This window comes from Takifugu flavidus, chromosome 1, assembly GCF_003711565.1.
Source record: "Takifugu flavidus isolate HTHZ2018 chromosome 1, ASM371156v2, whole genome shotgun sequence".
Taxonomy (NCBI): domain Eukaryota; kingdom Metazoa; phylum Chordata; class Actinopteri; order Tetraodontiformes; family Tetraodontidae; genus Takifugu; species Takifugu flavidus.
The window spans coordinates 4,643,749-4,662,123 of NC_079520.1; the positions used below are offsets into that span (position 1 = coordinate 4,643,749).

The 18,375-nt window shown below is 46.2% G+C and overlaps 1 protein-coding gene across 7 annotated transcripts in view; it reads right to left on the reverse strand.

The window, feature by feature from the left end:
* Positions 1-5,828: 5,828 nt before the first annotated feature.
* The window catches only part of adarb1b (adenosine deaminase RNA specific B1b), a 52,984-nt gene continuing 40,437 nt past the window's right edge, over positions 5,829-18,375 (reverse strand). For all 7 annotated transcript variants that reach the window (XM_057033890.1, XM_057033923.1, XM_057033933.1 and 4 more), the window contains 9 exons: positions 15,871-15,945; positions 12,581-13,506; positions 11,774-11,888; positions 11,231-11,399; positions 10,951-11,102; positions 10,239-10,407; positions 7,516-7,697; positions 6,557-6,735; positions 5,829-6,325 (listed from right to left, as the gene is read on the reverse strand). In XM_057033890.1, coding sequence (XP_056889870.1) covers positions 6,149-6,325; positions 6,557-6,735; positions 7,516-7,697; positions 10,239-10,407; positions 10,951-11,102; positions 11,231-11,399; positions 11,774-11,888; positions 12,581-13,506; positions 15,871-15,898 — 2,097 coding nt within the window. In that variant the 5' untranslated portion in view covers positions 15,899-15,945 and the 3' untranslated portion in view covers positions 5,829-6,148. The remainder of the gene's footprint in view (positions 6,326-6,556; positions 6,736-7,515; positions 7,698-10,238; positions 10,408-10,950; positions 11,103-11,230; positions 11,400-11,773; positions 11,889-12,580; positions 13,507-15,870; positions 15,946-18,375) is intronic.

Here is an 18,375-nt window from a genome sequence, read left to right on the forward strand (position 1 = left end):
TTTGTTATGAATGTTAAATGGCCCATCTTTGCGCTTTAATGGCATCTCCAAACTCTGCAGAAGGCGGTGCCGCAGTCCGCGCAGAGCCGGTCTGGTGTCGTCACAATGAGCAATAATTAATGAGCTGTTTTTAATTGTTAAAGCTCCGTTGTGGAGAAGAGACGCTGCACCTGGTGACACCAGTGTGACAGGGCGTCATCGTTCGGAAGCTTTACCCCAAAGACCCGCTCTTTTATTATTATTATTATTATTATTATTATTATTATTATTATTATTATTATTATTATTAGACTTCATAGAAGCGGGTACACTCTTCTAATTGCTTGAGGGTATTGATGGCTTCAAATTTATTAAAAATCACATTTAAATAATATAATAAGAATAAAAAATATGATGGTTTTTTCCCTACATTTTTTCCAGCATTTGAAGCAGACATGTCATCATTTCTCTCGTGTATTTTCCAGAATTCTGACTTGCAGAAGGATCCGTGATGATTTCTCATACACTCTGGAGATTTTCTAGCTAGTGACACTTCATGGTTTCATGTAGTTACATCAAATGCGTTTGACAGCTCAGAATTCTTTATTTTCCTGTTTGGTGCCTGACAGTTCCCAGACTGCCTCATTGCAGTGAAAAGTCTTTCCAACACACTTTCTTCCGCAGTGGTTCAACAATATGAGCATCACCTTGCCAGACATAAAATGGTTGAAAACACTGAGAGGTTTCATTAAAATGACCTTTATATTGTTATATAAGATATGGGTTACTAAAAGATGAATAAAGTCCGAGGCCCCGTGGTGGTTGGCTGCAGAATCATCTATACCTGTACCCCTCATGTTTGCACTGACGTTAAAATACTTAATGGTCACCAGTGAGTTTTATTTTAGAGAATAAATAATTGAGCCGTTCAGGGGGGAAAAACATTGTCTTGCTATTTGTAACAGTACCATACAGAGCGACACACAATTCACTTTAGGCTTGAAACATCAGTGCAATCTTACGTAAAATACACACACACACACACACACACAAATCCCCTTAAATTTCAGCAGATTTTGTTAGTTTGCAAAGTTAGCAAAACGTGGTGCGACGAAAAAAACGTGGTGGCAAAATCTCCCATGATGCATGGCTCCTGTGTCCACTGAAGAAAATAACCCAGTTTTCCTTATTACTCTAGTTTAAAGTAGGAAACCTTAAATTTGCCAGAATATTTTCGCGCTGAACTTCCTCGGTTTGACTCGGTGCCCTTGACAAGGACACCGAGTGATTAACCGCCGTTTGCACTCTGTTTGGACAATTTATCTATTCAAATAGAGTCCGCTTACAGGAAAACAGCTCCCTAATGAAGAAGTGGCCCGGTAATGTGGCATAAATCTATTCTTTCACCCTCCTCATAAACACTACCTGCATGCAAATGCACATTATATATACACACACATTCAGCGTGTAACAGCAAGAAAATGGCTACGTTTACCCTCACACATGCAGGCAAACGCAAGGGCAGACTGGTATAATGGATTCTACGGCAAACGAGGAGCAATTTTCACCCTGTAAATCAAAAAGGTCAAAATGCAAATGTCAGCTCTTCTGTCCTCCCTCCGTTATAATTATTCTGTCAGGTTCAAAGAGTCCTCGTCAGAAAAGAGCTGTTGTGACAAAGAAAGGCCTGAGCCCACAGATAAGCTCAGTCTGAGGCTCCTCTTGACACGTTCTTCTCTCTGCTCAGCACACACACACACACATACACACACACACACACACAGGGTTCTGCTATTACCTAGAACAGATGAGTTATGTCAATTAATTTCCCCCTGCAGCACCTAGCTGCTGCACAAAGCTCAGCTGATACATGATTAAAGTTTAAAAGACACGGTAGGTTTCAGATCATGTAACCCACCAACCACGAGTCACTGGTTGGCGGCTGGTTTTATACTGGTCCATGTGCAATTACCAGCCGCTTCTGGAGAGCAGAGAGAAGATGTTAGTGTCACAAATACTTAAATATTTCAGGGCTCAAATGCAGTTTCCTCCATCAAAAGACCAAGAGCCCACTGGGTGGTGGAGGTATTCAGATACTTGGCCTGAACACACACACATGAATCCATAATCAGCGTATTAAATCTTTGATTTTGAATCAGTTCATTTTATCAGGTGTGTTACAGGTGGAGACACTATACCCCCTTTGCCTTGGACTCTGGGACAATGTCTTCAATGCCAAGCTGAGTGAGGACACACACACACACACACACACACCACACACACACACACACACAAGGTCACAAAGGTACTCCCACCTGAGAAAAGCGGGGGGCTGCAGCCGGGCCGAGGCTGAGCGCGGTCTTACCATGTGATTCGTCACATACATCAACTCCGTTGAGCAGAAAATTGAAATGGAAATGTGGGCCTTGAAAGACTGTGGCTCCCATTTACCTCCAGACCAAAGCTAATGATTTGTCATTTCTCTCAGGGGCAAAGCTGCTGCCCTCGCTCTCACACTCCAACTGCTGCAGAGCACCCGCCGGCCTCACCAGCCTCGGCTCTTCTGCCTGCTGCACTCAGACGTTTGGGCGTTTTGAAGCACCGAGATTAGTCCTCCAGTTGAACTTCGTTGGTACCGCGATGGTCAAACCGGAGCATTGAGCGTCGGCTGCAACAGGTTACAAACTGGAGGGCGATTCCGCTGCTTTCCTGTTGTCCACCTGGCTGTCACTCATGTTTCTGCCCTACCAGATGTGATGATAATGAGGTTTACATGGGCAGCAGGACGCCTCTGGACTGTCTTTGCATTAATTTGCCCGGTGACGGGTCTGCAACAGGACATCAACAGGATTATTAAGGATGGCTGTTGAATTTTTCAGTGTTAGTCATCAATCTGTGGGAGGCTGAGCATAAGCAGACCTTCAAGGGGGGAAATATTCCCCCTTTTCCTTCTCATGAACAATTTCCTGATATCATTCATCATAAAGTGGTGGTAGGTGGAAATGTCTGGGAGAGATTTGCAGCTTTTCTTGTCTGAAAACTAACAAATAATTGTATCTTATGTAGCTTCTGGCCTCTGGTATTACGTTCCTTTGTCATTCTGCCAACTGTACCCATTTATTAGATTTCAATAACAAAGTGTAAGAAAACCAATATTTGGGTAAGAGCCCACCACACACTTATGTTTGGGTTGGTTGCTATAGGAGACGAATGTCATGGACGTATTCCCTGACATTAAGTGCGGCGAATCTGCCTCCTAATGACATCATCGGGATGATGGAAAACCCGGCGTAGGCCGGATTGAACCAACTTTCCTGTCAGATCTGTAGGTGAAAACGTGCTACGGCAGAGGCCACTACCAGCCAGTGAAGCAAACAAGGCAGAAGCTGTTTTTGTCCCAAGAAAACATTTTTAATTGCCTGACACAGGAATCTTTGTCACTGAGGTTTTTGCAATTTGAATGGGTTAATACCCCTAAAATAATTCAAAATGTGATTCTAATATAATAAAATATTAAAATAACTATTCTGAACAACTTTACACTTCTTGTCCTGACTGAATATCTTTCAAAATAAATTGGATCTTTTCAAAACAGACAATAAAACCACAAAAAACGACAACAATGTGCAAAAGAAAACTAAGAACTCTTTTATTCCTCCGTTATTCTTTTTAGACTGTATATATCTATCTTTTTTTCTATAGTCCTTTAAAAGTTTGTCATCATGCGAGGTGCAGCTTCAGTGTCGGTACATGCAGGGTTTCCATGGATTCTGTCCGTGGGGGGTCTTCACACGTGGGGGCGACTGAAGAAAATGGGGAGCGGTGGCCCTGAGTGGGCAAACACCCCAACCCATAGGAAGGGGGGGGGGGGGGGGGGGGGGAATCAATAAATAAAAAAACAAAACAGAGACAAGACTGCAAGGCTGGGGCATTCGCAGAGGGGTGAGCAGAAGTTTTCATCCGATCCCGGAACAGGGACGGGTTCAGATCATGACATCATCAGTTGACATCTTTAGTGCAGTCAACAGAAAGGGTGGAAGGCTGGGTGGGCCGGCTGGGTGGTCTTCAGTGGAGGAAGGACAGACGGAGAAGGCTCCTCAGAGCTTTGCAGATGGGGGAAAACACACTCCTGCCATGGAGACATCAGGGATATTGCTTGTGGCTTCACAAGGGTCTTCCGTATGCATCTGGGTCGCGGGGGCAGAGAACTGGATCACAGTTTGACGTGATTATTAGTCCCAAATTCCACGGTTTGGACCTTCAAGCGAACACAAGATTCCCTTTTCCTCCTTATGTGACACTCAGAACAACCAGAACATGTTCGGGACAATGTACATACATGACATCACACATGCAAGCTGGTGGAGGTCGGCTGGGACACCTTAGAGTGCATATACAATATACATATCTTTGAAAAAAAATACACCCGTGGCTACAACTGCGATCAGGGTGGCGCCATGCTGTCCGGCGTAGGTGTCACACTTGCCCCAACGTGAGTCCGAACTTAGCAGGATGGGCTGAATCCAGACCTTCTCCTTCGTTCTCTGGATGCATTAAACTACTACATTGCAGCAATACTGACCGGAGGTGGAGATGATCCAAAAGACGGCTACAGATGCGTTAATTTCTGCCCGGACATCGACCATAACGCAGTTTTTTCTTTTCTTTTTTTTTGTACAAGTCATAGAGTTTTCAGGGCGCATACAAAACAACAGTAAAGGGCTGATTCAAAAAAGGGAGGGGGGGGGGGGTAAAAAACAAACATGGACAGTGTTTTTCTTTGGTGAAGATTTCTACAGAATACGCTTGATTACAGACATCAGAAGTGCGCCCGGCGTTCAACACACACGCACGTTTCCCTGCAGATGCACACCTGAAACGCGGACGTTTGTACGCTCGGGCTGTAACTGTGGCGAGGTGAGATGAGGGGCGGGGGGGGTCGTTCACATCGACACATGTTTGGGCTATAATCTACTGCTGTTCACACAGGAAGTGCAGGTGATCGCTCCTCGGAGGGGACGGCGTGGAGGGGTCGAAGCACGTTTGCATCTCAGAGTGCAGGTAGCGTCGTCGCCGTGCGCGGTACTACAGTACACAGATGAGCCTTCTATTTACAGTAATGACTGACATGGGTCCCTGCCACGGAATTACAAAAAAAGGTCTGCTTCATGATATCGATTCTCAACGGCAACTTTCGTCCAATAAATGCCCGAATGTGGAGACAAACACGAGACAAACGCTCCGACCGTCCCCTCCAAAATCCAACCAGAGGAAGTCTAAAAACCAGAGACGAGGATTCAAAGCTGCCTGTGGAGGAAGATGCTGGCATCCTTTCAGATATAAGTCACGTGGCGGAAGCTCTCCAACCCGTGTCGTCTCTTCTAAAGGGTTCCCAGTTTTGTTCCCATGCAAAGCCATGGCTTAAGATCGAGAGAAAGTACGACGTGCAGCACCTCCCGGAGCTCGCCCCAGGTGAGGGGAGGGGTCGGGAGGTGATGATGAGGTCCCCTTGTGGTTCCAGTATGGAATGAATGACGTTAAAACAACTTCAAGAAGAACTCTTGATGGTGACACCCGCCCCACAGCCTTTTTTTCATGAAGTCTTCTATGAGGAGCGTACCAGAAAACCCACATTAGCTGTTATATAACAGTTTTCTCTTTCTATTAAATATAACATTTACATCCTGAAGTTTGATTCATCTTTGAATAAAAGTTCATTAAAGGTTTCCTTCAACCCCCCCACCCCCGGGTTCACACATGGTATATAGAACAAATGTAGTGTTTTTAGGCTTAGCTGGACCCTAAACGGACACTCCACAGCGTTAAAAACATGATGAAAGACACACAACTTAATTTAAACAACAAATTCCAGTTTAAAAACAGAAAAACAAGCAGATTTTTTTTTTAAAACAACGCAGGATTAAAAAGGACAGAAAGCAAACACGGTGGGATGAGCCACAGTGAGGCTGGGGTCCGATCGATGAGCTACGGGTGGTTTGTGAAACGATGCACGTTCATTTCCACAAGCACAAAGTGCACATGCGCGTCGATTTGTGGGACGGAGGTAAGTGTCAGTGGGGTTGTCATTCAGAGGGTAGAGGGAGGGGGGAGGTCTCTTAATCAGAGCCAGGTCCAGGGGGAGTCGGGGTCCGCTGGTCCATGAACAGAATCAGGAGCTGAGAGTGAACTGGTCTTGCTCAATGGGCTTTTTTACCCAGGCCCCAAGTCCGGCCTTGTGGAAGGCCTTGATGAGCGCCTGCTTGGCAGAGTGGTACTCTGAGGCCACCTGCTTGGCCTCGTGGTACGAGCTGGGCTTTAGCATCTTGTTGGACAAGATGGAGGACAGCTGAAAGGAGACGGAAACAGAAGTCAGAAAATGACGCCTGTTGTTTTGGTTCAAGTACACATGAACGATGCTTAAAAGGGTCACACACCCTCTGGTGATGGGTTGCACTACATGACATAAAGCCCCCCTCACCAGTCTAACCTTGAAATTACATTATATTTACTATTGGACAGAAAAACAATTTATTATTTACACTAGTGATGATATTTGCACTAATAATCGTGTGTTTACTTTGGAGTGAAGGCGGACCCAGCGGCTGTACAGGGCGTTCTTGCAGAGACGTGAGGCGCGACCCATGTCGTCCTTCCCTGTGGTTGCATTGATCACCTCCAGGCCCTGGTCCCCAACCGTCCAGTTCACGCTGAAGTTGGGTGCCTTCCCAGGCTGCCTGGCCTCAGCGTTACTAATACCTGGAACCAAATGCAAAACTTTAAGGACAGAAATCCGACGAACAAGATCCGGATAATCTTGTATAACAAGACCCTCTAAATCATGTCTGAAAGGGTCAAAAACATTTTCCCTTTGTCCTTCCTCCCCATCTCCTTCGGGAGACCCGGAAACTTATTAAACCATAGATGAGCTATCGGCAGCTGACAGCCCATCCCTTCATTTCCCCCCAGCTGAGTAGTTACAAAACATCATCCAGCCAGGAGGACTGAGGTCAGAGCCCGCTCTCCACCTGCCCCCCTCTTGGCCATCAGCCTTCACTGAGCCAGGAGCGTAAATGGGAGATATATGGAAGCCATAAATCCTGGTGTTCTGCCCTCCGTGTGTGTATGTGTGTATTAAGCTCCTTGGTTCCATCTGGCAGCACTTGTGGCAGACGATGATTTAAAGGGGATGAAATTCTGGGTGCTCCACTCGCGCAGCGGCTCGCTGCTAAAAACTCTCTTAAGCGTAAAAGGTTAATAACCTCCCTCTATTACATCCTTTACCCACCATTTAGTGAGCAACCAGAGAGGAGGAGGAGCAGGAGCAGCATCCAGCCACCGGCCGGGTGATGTTGTTCCCATCGGATGGGCTGATACGCACGCGGATCTTTTTTTCCAGAACTCTTGTTTCGTTGAGGTTTTTTTTGTGTTAAACTGCTTTTCAGCTCAGGTATTCTTAGTTCATTATGCGCCTCAGCTTCATTCATTCTACACAGATAAGAACTCTCATTTTTACTGCGCACTGGAGTCGGGACTGACCGCTGAGCAGGGGCCTGTTGAGGGTGAACTGCTGGGGAAGGTCCTCGATGTCTGCGATGCGCTGGTACATGGCCCTGGAGAGGTGGTCTGCGTGGTAAAGACTGCCCAGGATGATGCTGGAGAAGTAGATGGGCTCTGTGAAATAGCTCATCAAAGAGCCCTGAATGCCCACAACGTTCCACCTACAAATAACAACAAATAACAATAATGTGAAGGCTGATTTGACTCTTTAAATTAATGTAACGGCAAGTCAGTGGGTGGTGATTTTCAATAAATTATTTGAAGAAAAAGCCAAAGAAACAGTATTTTCCCACATTTCTTTTATATATAGAACTCATTAAAGCACTGCTATATTGCTTTAATCTAATGTACATCAAAGTGGGTCAGAATCATGAATGTTATATCAATAGCAGTGGAAGTTAAGTGTCTCATCTTCCACATTTCCACATATGAAACACTGTAATATAGGTGGCAGCTTCAGAAAGAATAAAGAAAACAAGACTTTATAATACATGGAAAGGAACCAGTACGGGATCGTGCTTCCCTGAATTAAACGCCAATGCAATCCGCCACACACGATCGCTCACACTGGTGCGCCGTCAGAAAAATCTAAATTCTATTGAAAATAGGTAGATTTCCCCACTAAGTTATTAACCATCTCTCTAAAGACATTTTCCCATTGACATGGTCTGTGAAGCGTCGTCTGAGAGGGGAGGGGCCGTCAAAGAAAACGAATGACGCCTGAATTGTAAAACGTGTGTGTGTGTGTGTGTGTGTGTCTTGGTGTGTTTGTCAGAGAAACAGGTGAGGGAAACAGATGTGAGGGGGTAGTAAAAAGGAAGGTGTTTCTCAAAAAACAAAGAGCTTCCAAGCGTAAATGGAACCTTTATAAACGGCAGAGTTTCACTCTGCTTGAGGAGACTGTTCTTGACGGAACCACCATCTCAATTCTGGGCCGATGTAGCCATTTTCACACCACTTCTGATGTGTGTTCAACATTAGCGCAGGGGTGCCGAAACCCTTACTGTTGCCTGACGAAGGAGTTTTTCCTTTCCGAAAAGCACAAGGTCCAAAACTGGAAGGTATCATTCCTAACTTAAGATTCCACTGTTAATTCTCCAGCACGGACCCACAATGAGAACAAGAACAAGACTCCAGGCAACTGATCCAGCCTGTTGTTTCTATATCCAATATTCTCTGAATGTGTATGTGAAGGAGAGCGTGAGATGGTGTGGAAAAACAGAGGGAGGGGGGTAAATGAAACCTCTAAATTCATAGCTGCGAGCAGTAAAGCACACATTCAGCAAACGGCCTCATAATATGCTGGAACGTGGACGTGCACTCACACACACATTTTCCCAACAAAAGGATTGAAACACTGTCAGCGCAGGCTGCAGTAGTTTTCAGACGCATTCGCTTTAATTCCTGTCAAACGTCTCTCCGCTTCTCTGCTGCGCTGCCTGATTTGTTACCGGGTGTGCAGAGACATTTACACAGAGAGAGAGAGAGAGAGAAAGAAAGAGAGAGAGAGAGAGAAAGAGAGAGAGAGACTAGTCATACACATAGATTCTGGAGAAACGATGACGGGAGGCGAGACGACGATCAAATAAGCCACAACAGCTTTACTCGCTCGCTAATGGGATCACTGAAGGATCTGCGGGGAAAAAAAATAAAAATCTGCTGGTTCTGTGTGAAGCATGTAATCAAAGAGACAATGACAAGAGACAAATCCGTACAAGGAGGAAAAAATTAAGGGCCAAAGTTTTCTAGTCAGTAGCAGACTAACGATCCCTCGCACAGGGAAACAGGGAAGGTGGGGGGCCTGTTTTTTTCATCCTGTTTAGCAACTGTCATGAGTGAGAAGCTCTGGTTCTACCTCCACGGTGAGGACAGAACACCCGTTCTTTATCTGAAACGGAAAGGGCTGCACGGTCATCGTACTAGATTAAAGCCATCTAGATTTTCCAAGTTATCGAGCAAAAGCTGTCAGCAAATAAAAGACACAATGACGTGTGGGCACCACAACCTATTTCTCCCTCTACTGACTTGGATCGCTCGGCACCGGGCGGCCACGGCGTTTCTAAATCACCGAAAGGGCCACTGTTGCAAACGGCATCCGCTGCACGGCTAACCCGCCGTACTTCAAGTACAGGCTGGAAATTTAATCAGCCTTGTGTGCATCACAAGCCCGGGTAGAGAAAGAGGTGAGGAGAGAGATGAGTTATGGCAGTGAATTGTCATTCTTTACAGGGGAGGCAACATGTTGCCTTGAACAAGGACAGAGACTAAAGATGCAATGATCTGTTGTAGAAGGAGGATGCTGGTGGTGGTGGGGGTGGGGGGGGGGGGAGCGCCCAGGGACAGACGATCCATCAATGCTGCTGTCCCTGACACTGCCAGAAGAAATGATACACATGAAATGGCAGTAAGTATTAATGTGATTCATGGACGTGGGAGGGAATAAACTATACAAACAGCGCGTCAGGCCTGGCTGCAAGAGTTAGACAATGAAATACTGATGAAACATGTAAAGGACGTGAAGTAAAATATCCATTTCTGTGTGAATAAATTCCATTTGATATTTGTCTAATCCTGACCAGCGCGGAAAGACGGAGGAGCAGCAGTGAAGAGGAGGAAAGATAATTGGAGGCGCCTCCGGGAGCGCGAGAAAGTTGTTAAAAATAAGTATAAAAATAAAAATACATAGATAAACACAAAACTACCTGGCGATCTTGTCGCTGCAGGACATGGTCAGCAGCCTCTCCCCTTGTAGCACCCCGTCCCAGGTCTGGATGGTGTTGCTGGACCTCACTGGAATGGTCCCCTCCCCCGACTCAATTTTGGTCCTTAACTGGCCCCGTGCTTTCCGGTTGGGGTGTCTGTCTCCCTGATCTAAACCGGACAGCAGGTACGGGGGGGGGGGAAGAGGTAGAGGAGACAGCGATGAGACAAAGAGCAGCAGAAATGAGAGGCGGGTGGTTCAAAGCACTGCGGAAGCATCTTAATCTACATGCAAATGTGTGTGTGACAAAGCAATGAAAGAAACGGAAGCAGAAAAATGTCTTCCACCCATTATTTGTTATTACGTTATCAATGTTTTCTGACACGGCGGGTGCCGTCTATTCAGTGACTAATTGAGTGTGGATGTTTTCTATTCAGGCTGCCATGTGCGACGGAAAACACTTTGACAGGAGTAAGAGGGAGGTTAATCAGACAGACAGTGAGGGTGAGCTGGGCGGGAGGGAGGCTGACAGAGACGCACGGCGAATGACAAAAAGCTCTAATTACTTCAGCCTTGTTTAAACGCATCCATAATGTGTATTTGTAAGTCAAATTTTAATTAAACAAAATGCAGCATGAGCTGGGGGGGGGGGGGGTTACACATTGGGGGGTGGGGGGGTACACATTGAACACAACCGAGGCAGCGCTCGGTACCTTCAACGCCGGCTTCGTGTGGAGAGAAGATCCTGGCGTCTCCACAGGGCGAAGTGCTGATGTAGAGGTGAAATTGTACGTTGTCATTTAACCTGTAGCCTCCCTTCTCACAGTGGACAAATATGGACTTCTGGTGGTCCTCCTTGTTGTTGCTAAGGCGACAGGCAAACAGCCGTTTAGTGCGGGTATATGCAACCGTGCACGTTCAAGCCGGACTCAGGCAGCGCAAATATACATGTTAGTGGATCAATAAGAAGACAAAGGACGGCCGTCCACTGACCTGAGGAAGAACTCCAGCTGGGAGTAGAGGTACCTGATGAGGGAGCGTCGGGCGATTATCTCAGCGTGGCAGTCGTTCAGCGCCAGGCCGCGGTCGCTCATGTACTCACCGTTGATGCATTTTGTTCCGGTGGAGACGCAGATGACCTGCGCTTCCTTCACATCTGTGCCTGTCGGGGGTGGAGAGAGGAGAGGCACGTTAGCTAAAGGACAAACAATCCGATGGACCAGCCTGTCGTTCTCGAGAGGACAAGCTCGAGAACTTGCCTAATGTAACGCTGTGGAATGTCTGCCCAAGTATAATTCAGACGTGGGCTTGAACAAACTTCCCTCCCTGAAACTAATTTCATGGTATTTTGTCTTTGGATAAACAAATCCTTTAAATATTGTTGTTGCATCCTGTCTTTTAAATTAGTCCTTTGCTTTCGAGGAGACTAATTTACTGTAGCAACTAGCTTTGCGACTTGAATTTCCTCTTTGCATAATACCTGAAAACAGGCTGTTGCCTCAGTAGGTTTTGGGCACGAAACTCCCTCAAATCTACCTGTTGTCATGACGACTCCAGCCAGGACTTTCCGTCGTGCATGGGGGGAGGTGAAGTTGTCTGTGAGCTCGCTGAATTTATCCACCACCAGGCGAGAGACGGCATCAGCCAGAACCTGAAATCACAGGCCGGCGTTCACACAAAAAAGAACTTGGACACAGACAACAACAAAGCTCGCAACAGACATGTCAGCGTCGTCTTCTTAGCCTCCCGAGGAACACGGTGTACCTGTCAAAGAGTCTGCTTCAACAAGTGAAGCGGGGCTGACTCCCTGAGGTGCTCCTCACAGGCATAAAAGTGAGGCTGTGTCAGCAGAACATGACAGTTGTTATGTAGCTTCTCCCATCTGATAGTGGATCACAAATAAACGTGCTTCTCGGTGTCCCGAAAGAGGTGACTAAACTCTCGGAATAAAAGCTTCATTTGAACTAGGCGTCCTTTGTTCTCTCCCCGGTTCTTTATCATACCACTAATGTGATGGAAAGTGATGACAACCGCGGGGGGAGAGATGATGGCTGGATGGCCACAAATGAAAGAGATTAGCTCACATTACTTCCACGCTACTTTGGAGTCACCCACTCGTAGCCGGATCATTTGACTTTCAAATATCAAGGTCGTCTTTGGCGTTTAATCTTAAAAAAAGTGGGAATGAGCGCTCAGACCAAGACAGGTGAGTTAAAAAAAAAAATAAACCCCCCCCGGTATTGATAATCATGAAAAAAGAACAGCAGATGGAGAAAGAATGTGATCAACTTTGGGTTGGAATTGAGTTTCTTCTGCAATTTCTAAAGTGTCCAATGATCTTACCTGGGGTAGGTGAAGCTGCAATCCCTCTCTCGGGATGGGTTGCCGGGATGGCGTCTGGTCTAGCTGTATGTTGAAGAGGGCTGAGAGGGCGGCCTGAGCCGCCCGGGCTTTGGCCAGCTTCTTGTTGCGACCGCAGCCTTCAAACGTCTGAGCGTCCACCGTTACTGACATCACAAAGTTCTTGGCGTGGCTCTCGCCGCTCTCTGAGACAAAGTCATACTTGAGGCCTGGCCTGAGCTCATTGAGGATCATGACTGGGTTTTTGCCACTGGAGGGGGAGGTGAAAGCTGATGGGGGGGGCAACGGGGCCTGGGCGAGGTTACTGCCGGGTGGCGTGGGCAGCGGGTATTCCCCTAATGAGTTTAAAGAGCTGCTACCATTGGAGCCTAGATAGAAGGACTCTTCAGGCGTGGCCGGTGTCTCAAAGCCGTTGAAGAGCATGTCTGGGAAGTCGGCTTGGTCGGACGTAAAGTCTGTGTTCACCGTTAACGTTCGGCCCATGGCCAGGTGGGCCTCTGAGGCATTGGGGAACTGGACGAAGGACCGCAGCGCTTTCTCAGCTGCATTTAGCTTGGCCTTCTTCTTGGTCGGGCCCATGCCCTCAAAAATCTGTCCATTGACCTCCACGGTCATGACAAACACCGGCGCGTGGACTGGCCCGGTCTGAGACAGCAGTTTGTACTGTAGGCCCGGTTTGATCTCATTCAGCTGCATCAGAGCGTTCTTTGGCAGGACCGGCCCAGGCGTTTTCTTGCGCTTTTTGGCCCGGAACTTTGAGTGCGCATGCCCATTGTTTCCCTCCTCTAGGGGGCGCTTTCGACCGCCCAGGCCGCCTCCATTGGGGAGCTGTTCGGCCACCCCCACCCCGTCTTTGCAGGACAGGTTGTCCAGGTTTCGGTTTTCCTTAACATCAGTGCTGCTTGAACCTGCGGTGCCCAGAAAGAGTAACTTACAACGCCTTCGTTGCAGGATCTTGTAAATGCAAAATTTATAGATTCCTTTATCACTCTTTGCAACTGAACTTATGATTTGTGTTCCAATATCACACCAAGTCTTTTCATTTGATTTAAACACATAAAATCTCCCGTTAACACGACTGAATATAGAAAACTCATGACATACACAAATACTGGAGGGACGCGGTGTTTTAAAAGAGGGAAATGAGCTAATAGAAATGCTGTCGAGACATGACTTTATGTCTGGTTACATGCTATTGCTGGCAGAATTGTCCTTTTATGTTACACTCATGAAAGGGCTTTTCGGGGGAGAAATATATTTTCAGATTTAACAGCTACAGTACATTTTCTGGTTGGGTACTCAAACAGAACTACCCGCAAATGGGAACACACATCAACCCTCGACACAGACGCTTAGATGCACGCAGAGCTGTTTATCATCAATTCCATCAATTTTTAATTGCTTGAGTACCCACGGTGAAATTAGATATGTTCACACGCCAAACGTTCGGTTCGAAAGTGCAGCCTCAGAAATCTGCTCTACTGGGGCACACATATCACTGAATCCAGTTAGCAAAGCGGATGGAATATTGGCAAAAATTTTCATTTATAACATCCTTCAGCAAAGGCTTGATAGGTTACTCCTTGCGGTACTTAGGAGAAAGAGAGGCCGCAGAGTGCATGAGTGGGGTTTGTAGGTCGGGTTCGGGGAGTGCAGAGAGGAGTGCAGGGGGAGGAGCTGAGGACCAGGCAAACAGGAAATAAGGTCAAAGACGCAGAAGGCGAGGACTCCACCTACAGCGCACGAGCTAAAGCTGGGACCTGCGACACGCTGGGAAGTTAAGAAAAGGCTGTTTAACCATTTTCAACACTTTGGAATTCACGTCCTTCGTAAAATTAGAAAAATCTGAGCCCAAAGTCTGCTTTTAACGAGGTGCCATTCATCCAGTTCCTTCTTAATGAGAAGGTTGAGCAGCTACGCTAAAATTCTGAAGGCTAAAAGAATGGAGAGGGCGGCCTTTTCCTCATAAACAAAGATGAAACGTCCCTGGAATATCTTAAGCGCAAACATTGATAAACAATTCAACAGTCTGCAGTTTGAAATATCATGCTGCACCATCCCAGCACCGTCAGGCAAAGGTGAGGTACACCAGGAGTGTATAGGTTGTTAATTTGAGCAGGCAATATGTATCTGTGGCAAGAAAAAATCCAGGAAACCAGCTCAACAGTCACTGGGAGTCCCATTTTAAAGGATTTTTTAGCTTATAATTGAACAGAAAACTATAAATCGTGTCACAGTAAACGATATCAGCCGCTGCAGGAACTAATATCTTCTTCTCTTGATGCATTCTACACTTAGATAATTGCATGTGCCCTGTTGGCTAGCACCTAAATTTGTTAAGAAACCAATTAGACATTTAAAAATGTCATTATATTTCACACTGAACACTCTGGTGTGTGGGGAGGAAAGTGTAGGACAGTATATTATGTGCATAGAGAAAAATATTCCAAGTTAAAGAAGGGATAAAGAAAGAAGCTGCTAACATCATGCATTTACTACGACACACACATGCAGTCTTGACTACCATCATGCCGGCGTTTGTGTAATCAGAAGTCGATAAATATGCAAAGTCAAAAGATCCGGGACGCTTGGATCTTTGGGGGCTCAGATGCTCTGCCGAAGCTACAGGGGCTAATGAATCAATAACAACAAAAAAGGCTTCCCCGCAGCTCTTATTCTAAAGCGTAACGTGTTGGGGGGCTTTTGATTTGGGGGTGATTCATGCGATTAAAGAACTCTATGAACTGCTGAGGTTGTCACATAAAAGCCGAGACTCCCTTCATGTTTCCTGTGATTTTTCCCTTGGAGTTGAAGAAAGGCGCTCCGCGTTATCTTGAGATCCGTCCTCCAATGTTTCGCAAACTTTGAAAAGACGCCAGAAACTAGTTTGCAACAATAGTCGCCTGACATCTAACACAAAACAACGCACGTCTCTTTGGAGACGTCGACTTTTGACGGCTTGCTGTGTGTATCACCCTGATTCTAATTAAAGTTTAATATGCTGGGGTACAGAGGACTTTTAAAAGATAAAAATGTGACATCTACACGTATTAGATGACCTCAGGAGGACCCAATTTATGTGTTTCTTTCATGGTCGTGGAGGATTTAATGGTTTAAATGTAGAATATAATGGATCGTTCTCTATTCTAATAAATAGCAAAGCAGAGAAGGACTCATGTACTCAAAAGCATTCGCACTGATTACACATCAGAGGGCCAGACATGCAGGGGGGAACCAAGCAGGCTCATTTAGGGGGAGACGGGACGACTCACTCATGTTCTCCTCCTCATCCACATCCATGTTGGTGGGTTTGCTCGGACCTGAGAGCAGCCTTGCCCCCACAGCACCTGGAGAGCAGAAGACAAGACAGCGTGACAGCATAAGCGTGGACAGGCCCACACGCAGAGACCCCGAGGATTAAATTGACTCCTACGGCATGCGCGCCAGGATAAACGGCCGTACTGCAGGATGCAAGTAGCCACCGACACTGGGATATAAATATTCAGAGAGCCAGAGATACGGGGCTGGGAGAGGGGGCCGGGTGGCGGAACTTAATAGCAGGAGCAGTCTATTGTGACTTTAATATCCCTCCGATTAGAGCTCATTTCCCACTGCCTGCTGAGAAGATATACAGCTGGTGACATGACCAGGTACTCTGCTGCCAGACAGAGGATTTATCCTGAGGAGGAGCGAGTGATTAAACCTTCATTAGGCAATATCATTTCACACTAACAGAATCACACGTCCCTGCAATCACAAACTTTAAATGATTCTGCAGGCAATTACGATTAAACTAACTATCCCCCTTCAAAATTTGATTTCAGACTCTTTTTCGCCAGCGTCACCATCCATCAAGCCCCCTTCGTGTTTAATGGTGTCGTATGATTTCGTTCAAAAATCACAAGGGAAAAAAGTTTTTTTTGTCTTGAGTTGTCCTGTTATAAAGCAGACAAAGAGCTGCTGAAATGATTTCTTCATCCGTTTTCCTCAGCCGTTTGGACTTATAACATGGTTATAACATGTCAGCGGGCAGATTTGTGTAGATTTTGATTAAATAACTCTACCAGTTTTATATATCCAAAAATGTACATTTCCATACTTAATAACCACACTTTAAATGAATATTTTTTTCAATTTTGCCAATGAAATTCCACAATGATCCCGTCTCATCAATAAAATGAGATACTGAGCTAAATTTCCATTGCTCTCCGACGTCTTTAGGGTTTTTGCAGCTCCCTGTGAGTTACAGTTACAAGTTGGGGACTAAAACAGTGAGAATTCTATCAGTTTGAGAATCATTTCATCCAGCTCATCACAGCAAGTTTCTGCTCCACGATTCCGTCAGGCTCCTCGGCAAACATTTGAGCAGTCGTAGCAAGACAGAAATGCTGCTGAGAGCGGCGCGCACGCGGATGAAACGGACTCACAGATCAAGTGAGACGGGAGCAGCCGCCAACACAGGCGGAGACGGGAGAAAGATGGCGCCGGGATCTCCAGCAGATTGTTCCGATACTTCCTCCCTCTCCACCCGTCTTCCATCAGCGCCCCCATTCCTCAACCAGACACTTTCTTAAGCTAAAGTAAATGGGCTAATTAATCTGGCCTAATGGTGGGTGACAGCAAATATGCTAGCGCAATTATCGTCCTATTAAGGATTCATATTTCCACCCTTAATTGAAAATGAAAAGGTGGGTGAAGGGGAGGGTTGGGGAGTAGGTCCGTGAGACCACCGTCATTTTTCACAGCAATTCCACGTGTACACGCTAGACTTTACTTACAGGTTGTTCCATCCGAACCGGGATTTCACGTCTCCAGACTTTAAATCATGGAGCACCAATAACGTCATAGCAACGTGTTTGACTTTTGTTGTCTTTTTAAATTAACGGATAGATAAAATACACAAAGTGTGTCTCAGTCCAACGCTAAATAGCGAAGCGTGTGTGTTTCACTCACACACTTTTTGGTCCCCTGAGCACTTGAATCAGAATACGATGCAAATGTAAATGCATCTGTCCGCTTTGATTTTCAGACGGGACTGCCTTGGTTATAAATCTGTAACTCTTCCCAAAATCAGGTGCAATCACTGGGGAGGCTCGACCAAAGGATTCAGAAACACGCGTGAATGTGCACGTTTGTGTGCCGATGTAGATCTAGGGGTGAATATCTAAGCAGTCCCGGGAAAAAAAGACAAGAACAGGGAAAAAAAAGTCCCTAATAAAATAATCATGGTTCTCTCAAACAAAGACTGAAATAAAATAAACGATACTGCATCAAGTTGGGAGAGTGTTTGATTCCAAGTAATTCCAGGTAGTTCCAGGAAAAAGATGAGAAAGAAGATCAAAACCTTCAAATTCAATCTGGGATGATGAGACGTGCGGAGGGGAAATAAGGTGGTTTTGATTTGTCTCCCATCCCTCGCCTGCACTGTGACCGCACGTCGCAGCGCCGCCGTCGGGGAGGGAACGCACGTGGCTGCCCGACCGACGGGGGGAGGAGGAGACGGAGCGAGGGGCGGAAAGGTAAAGGTGAGGAGGATAGAAGATGAGGGAGATGGAAAATACAATTCTATTTGGGGTATAAGAGAATTATTATCTCCACGGAAACAGGCGGCAGCAGAAAGGTCTGCCCTTGGCTGCTCGCGGAGCTCCGAGGCTGAAACAAGGCGGCCATGATGGCGCAGGCAGGAAGAGTTCATCAAAATAGTTTCAAACCCGACCAAAAATAAAACATACGGACGCCTCAATTTATATCAGATCTCTAGAAGTTAGAAAAAGTGC